Raw genomic sequence first — 6,069 nt, 5'->3', positions numbered from 1 at the left:
GCCACTGCACTCCATTCTGGGCGACAGAGTGAGACTCCAACTCAAAAAAAAAAAAAAGGAGTTTCTAAGATGTGGGATTCAATTCAGGATTAGGTAGATAAGTGGTCATTGTACAGGCAATGTTTGGGCCTCCCTTTGGTCCCCACTTCACTTAGAAACTCTTGATAAGCTCAATATTTTTAGCTTTTAATTTTATTCCCATTTTAAAAGCCAAAGTAATAGGTTTATGCCAAGAAAGGCCTCACTGGAATTGTGCATTGGCCTGCAGTTTGACCAAGCAAAATCAAATCCTAAAGAATGTGGTTGTGTGAGTTTGTAAGTTTTATTTTTATTTTTTTTGAGTCGGAGTGTTTGTTACTCTGTCACCAATGCTGGAGTGCAGTGGCACGCTCCCAGCCACTGCAGCCTCGACCTGCTTGGCTCTGGCAATCCTTCTGCTTCAGCCTTCCAAGTAGCCAGAACTACAGGCTTACAGAACTACAGCTCGCTACCAAGCCCAGCTAATTTTTTTCATTTATTGTAGAGATGAGGTATTGCCAAGTTGCCTGGGCTGGTCTCGAACACACGGGCTCAGGCAGTCCCCTCGCTTCGGTCTCCCAAAGTGCTGGGTTTACAGACTGAACCACCAAGCCCGGCCTGAGTTTATAAGTTTTAACTAGAGATTTGAAGGTCATTGGGTGGGAAATGGAAAAGGAAGGGTTATACAAAGCCTTTAGCCCTGGATTATCTACGGTAGCGCTACCTTTTGGTAGCACAACATTTTGGAGACGACAGTGCTTTATTTAGATAATTTTTAAATTCTGAAATAGAAGTCTATTGCCCAGTATGGTTTTAAGCAAGCAAAAACAAACAAAATGTCTAGACATGTAGGCTAGTTTTTTAGTGTTCTGGGCTTTTTTTGAGTTTCAGTATATTTCAGACTCCAGTCCTGCATCTTCTTCTTATTTAATTATTGATTTAGAGCCAGAGTCTCACTTCGTTGTCTAGACTGGAGTGCAGTGCCATGATCATCGCCACCATAGCCTTGACCTGCTGGGCTCAGGCAATCTTTCTGCCTTAGCCTTCCAAGTAGCTGGGACTACAGGTGCATGCCACCATGCCTGGCTAATACTTTAATGTTTATTGTATTTATTTATTTTTTATTATAGAGAGGAGGTCTTGCCATTCTGCCCAGGCTGGTCTCGAAACTCCTGAGCTCTTGCAATTCTCTCATCTCAACCTCTCAAAGTACTGGGTTTATAGGTACGAGCCACTGTGTCTGGGTCTTTAAAATCAATTCTTAGACTCTGTTGATATGTATGTTTCATCCTTTTTTTTAAAAAAAGAGACAGAGTCACACTCTGTCACCCAGACTGGAGTGAGTGCAGTGACGTGATCACAGCTCATTGCAGCCTCAACCTCCTGGGTTCAAGCAGTCCTCCAATCTCAGCCACCCGAATAGCTGGGACTATAGGCATGAACCACCACACTTGGCTAATTTTTTAAATTTTTTTTTTTTTTTTGTAGAAATGGAGTCTCACTGTGTTGCCCAGGCTTGTCTTGAATACCTGGGTTCAAGTGATCCTCCTGCCTCAGCCTCCCAAAGTGCTGGGATTATAGGTGTGAACCACTGTTCCTGCCCATGTTTCACTTTTATCATTAAAATGTAAGTTTGTTATGAATATACCTGCTAATATGTGAAGAAGCTAGTTGGGTACATGAGGCAGAAGCAGGCAAAATTAGACTGAGCTGAAATGTTTTCTAAATTACTCTTGTGAACCAAAGGAAAGACAATGTATCGTTAGTCAATAGAGCACAGCTTAATAGCAAGTAAAGTGTATCTGCTGCCTGACTTCGAAATATGTGGTTTAGTTGGGCATGGTGGCTCACGCCTGTAATCCCAGTTCTTTGGGAGGTGGAGCCCAGAGGATTGCCTGAACCCAAGGATTCAAGACCAGCCTGGGCAACTTGGTGTGAGACCTTGTCTCTACAGTAAATCAGAAAATTAGCCAGGCATGGTGGCACACACCTGTGGTTCTAGTTACTTGGAAGACTGAGGCGGAAGAATCGACACACCTTTGGTTCTAGCTACTTGGAAGGCTGAGGCGGAAGGATCGCCTGAGCCCAGCAGGTCAAGGCTGCGGTGGCTGTGAGCATGCCACTGCACTCCAGCCTGGGCAACAGAGTGAGACTCCAATTCAGATTTTTTTTTAAGAGTGTGTTTTGACCATCCCTCTCCCCCACCATTTTAAACATACTGGACTAAATTTGTATTTTTTATTCTCAGGGTTGCTGGTCATCCTCTGGCACAGAATGAACGTTGTCTTCACATGTTTTTACAGGACGAAATAATAGATAAGAGCTATACTCCATCTAAAATAAGACATGCCTGAGATGTGGCAAGAAGGGGCAGAACCATGACTCTCAATGATGCCTACGCCCCAGGGGAGAGGTTCTAACTTGTAGCATGCTGCACAGATCCTGGTATAACCTGCCTTTGGTAGACTAACACTCACACACTTTGTTTCGTTTTGGCAGTTGACAAGAAGTTACTTGCTTTAGTGAAGACCCTTCATTCCAGTCTTTCTCTATAAATAGCTCTTGCTGTTCTATGTGGTGCTACGCACTCTAGCCTCACAGACCTGTTCCTCCAATGTAACCTGCAGCGTCCTAACTAAAGTGCTGGCTTGGTTTTATTTGCACAGTTTTTGTGTTATGTTTGCTTCTTGCATCCGATTAAACAATATTTCTCTGCTCCCCTTAAATGTGTGACGTCACTTGATGCAGTTCCACGTAGGAGCACTACGCCACCAGCTTCCAGCACTGCACACGCAGGGGACACACGTGTGCAGAAGCATTGCCTTCAGGCCTGTAACACCCTTCACACGGAAGATTAACGAGGGGAACCTTTATATCTGTATAAAAACAAAATCAAATTTATATACTAAAATCATTTGTCTAAAATTTTAAGTTGTTTTCAAATAAAAATTAAAATGCATTTCTGATATGTGCTGATCGTGTCCTGCGGCTTCTCTCTTCTCTTGGCTTGACTATGCACTGTACTCGTTGGCAGTTTCCCTGCTGATCACATACTTCCCATTCTTCCAGGCCTCTGTAAACAGGGGTGATGTCAAATATACTTCCGCCCTTAGAATGGGGTATTTTCTATTACGCAAAAAAAGTGATGGACTTAAAAAAAGCATCCCTTAAGGTTTTCTGAATCATTATGAAGCACTTTGTATATTTGAAAACTGCTTTATAGTCTCAAGTCATTCTGTAAAAGGCCCTTTAAGGATAAGTCAATACCATTCCTGCCATTTTTCAGAAGAATTTATTTCCTAGTTCTTCTGAGTGACTTGTTTATACAAACACAGCAAGGGTGTAATAACCCTTTGCTTAGCAAATCCATGCTTCCTCTTTAATTTGGCTTGGGATAGTAGCTCACTTTAACCTCTTTAAAGCAGGAAAAAGAGCCCAGTGTTCCGGTCTGGCCTTTATAAACAATAAGAGATCAGAAAATCCATGACTCCTTGCTACCTAACTTGTGTTGTGGCCAGACCTTGCAGCCAGAATGTGGTCTTTGGTTTGAGTCTATACAACCTCTCATGGTTTGGGCACCCAGAGTTAAATCCCAAAGTAAGGAAAGTTTGTCTTCCCACACCAGAAGTATCTCCTCTGAAGATGTCAGTCCATTTGAGAGGAAACAAGTTTAGCTCTTGGCCAAACTAGGATGTCCACCAAGAAGACTGACACTCATAGGAAAAGTCATAGCTGCCCTGTAAGGCCTTTTGTTGCTCACAGTATTTCAGTTGGACATTTCAACACTGTAAAGTAAGAAGCTACAAAGCTAAACAGGTGAGTTTTCTTTCAGAAGTCGGGTCACAGGCTCCGCATTTTTGGTCTGAGACTGGAGTAATGGTAGCTCTGCTGAAGTGAAGGATTCCTTGAAAGCAGTGGTTCTCAACCAGGGCTGATCTTGCTCCCCAGGGCACATTTGGCAATGTCTGAAGATATTTTTGGTTGTCACAGCTGAGGAGTGTTACTGGAATCTGACCAGCAGAAACAGAGGTGCTGCTGAGTGTATAAGACAGCCTCCCACAGCAGAAGAATGTCAGAAGGGCCAAAGTCTCTACTCACTATGGGATCTTTTGATTTGGGGATTACCTTTAGAGAAGGAATAATGTGCTTTAGGATGGGTGGCAGCCTGTTTGCTTCTAGCCTCTGCCAGTCTCCTAAGAGCAGGCATGCACTTGAAAAGTCAAAGGTGCCAGGCGCAGTGGCTCACACTTGTAATCCCATCCCTTTGGAGGCGAGAGGATTGCCTGAGCCCAGGGATTCGAAACCAGCCTGGGCAACATGGTGAGACCTTGTTGCTACAGTAAATCAAGAAAAATTAGCTACTAGCTACTTGGAAGGCTAAGACGGAAGGATTGCCAGAACCCAGCCAATCGAGGCTGCAGTGGCAATGAGTATGCCACTGCACTGAGCAACAGTGAGACTCCTAGTAAAAAAAAATAAAATAAAATTCCCCCACAACTTCATAATAAGAAATAAATAATTTTAAAAAATAAAAATAAATTGACTTTGACCAGTATATAAGATAGCCTCCCAAGGGAAATTAATTCAATAGCACAAAAGGGAGTTTGGAGGATGCTGGGTGGCATCTCACAGATGCTCTTGAGTAAGCCCTGTATGTGGAGGTGTCCCGTTAGACTACCAATGACACTAAGCACTTTAAGTGTGCAGAGTGCTTACATAGGGTCAGACACCAGCCCTCTTTGCAAACTGAGGCTTGGAAAGACAGCCCAGCCAGGTGGTAGGCAAGGCAGATGTGAGGAAGTTCAGGACACAGGAGTTCAGGCGGAGGGAAAGCAGTGGCTTGAAGCAAGATGAAATCAAGGCGTCTGACTTCTCCTCCGTGTAAAAAACTTGAAAGCACAAGACAAAGTGGGACAAACTAAACCAGTGACTTCTTGGACCCATGGGAGAATTAAGAGTGCAGGGCAAACCACCCCCCCCAGATCTGGAAAAAAAGGCTCGTCTGGAGAGAGCCGGCCAACATCTCACCTGGAGCAAAAGCTGAAATGCAGCTAGTTCAAAACACCTCCGTGGATCATTGTTCTGCCAAACTCTGGTCTGGCCATGTGGCTCCTTGAGCTATGGTCGCCATGTTTCCTAGCTTTGGCCCCTTCCACTTGGGGAGGTGAATCTCCTCTCTGTTTTCTCTCTCTAATTTACTTTCTAAATAAACTATATTTTCCAACCTAAAAAAAAAATAAAAGAACCACCTCCTTGGTTGATATCTCGCCGGGAGGCTGAGTGTGGACTAGAGGGAGAGGGAGAAATTCCCAGGGGGCTATAGCCCCCCTACATGTTCCTGGGCTTTAGCTCCAGGAACCCCACCAGGGACTCACAGGAAAGATCCAGAAAGACCCCAGTGACTCTGGTCTGGGAAGGGAATTAATAATCACTGAAATAACATCCAGAACCTTCTTTATCATAAAGGTCTACTGTCTAGAGCAAAAGACTGCCAGGGCCTTGTCCCAGTTGAAGGAAGAGCATTCTTCTCACTCCAACCTCCCTGTAGCCCTCCTGCTTTGCCTAATGGGTTGGGGGGAATCTTGGCCAACAGGAGTCAGGACTTGAAGAAATAGCCTGGAAATGTGGCAGCCAGGGAAAGGCGGCTGGAGGAACACGTGATGATCATAGGCCACTCAAACACTTAGATTTAATCTGGAGATTATAGAATGTCCCCTGCCTCCATACTTGACAACCACACCAGTGGGTCCCTGCATAATCACAGTGGGTTACAGCTGAAAGCTCCACTCTGAGGAGTAATTAATTAGGCAAACCCTAAGTTAAAAGACCAGTGGCCAGGCATGTGGCTCATACCTATAATCTCAACATTCTGGGAAGCTGAGGTGGAAGGATTGCTTGAGCCCAGGAGTTTGAGACCAGTCTGGGCCACACAGCAAGACCTCATCTTTATCAAAAATTTTTTTTTAAAAATAGCTGGGTATAGTGGCCTATGTCTATAGTCCCAGTTATTTGGGAGGCTGAAGCAGAAGGGTTGCCTGAGCCCAAGAAATC

At 44.3% G+C, this 6,069-nt stretch overlaps 1 protein-coding gene across 4 annotated transcripts in view; it reads left to right on the top strand.

Moving 5' to 3' along the window:
• The window catches only part of SNX3 (sorting nexin 3), a 53,985-nt gene extending 50,994 nt beyond the window's left edge, over positions 1-2,991 (top strand). For all 4 annotated transcript variants that reach the window (XM_008064890.2, XM_021715970.1, XM_021715969.1 and 1 more), the window contains one exon: positions 2,267-2,991. In XM_008064890.2, coding sequence (XP_008063081.1) covers positions 2,267-2,372 — 106 coding nt within the window. In that variant the 3' untranslated portion in view covers positions 2,373-2,991. The remainder of the gene's footprint in view (positions 1-2,266) is intronic.
• Positions 2,992-6,069: the final 3,078 nt, after the last annotated feature.

The sequence above is a fragment of the Carlito syrichta genome, unplaced genomic scaffold (assembly GCF_000164805.1).
Source record: "Carlito syrichta isolate Samal-C Ts95f unplaced genomic scaffold, Tarsius_syrichta-2.0.1 Scaffold308099, whole genome shotgun sequence".
Classification (NCBI taxonomy): domain Eukaryota; kingdom Metazoa; phylum Chordata; class Mammalia; order Primates; family Tarsiidae; genus Carlito; species Carlito syrichta.
The sequence above is the reverse complement of the archived record's forward strand: the minus strand, read 5'-3'. Positions and strand labels throughout refer to the sequence as shown.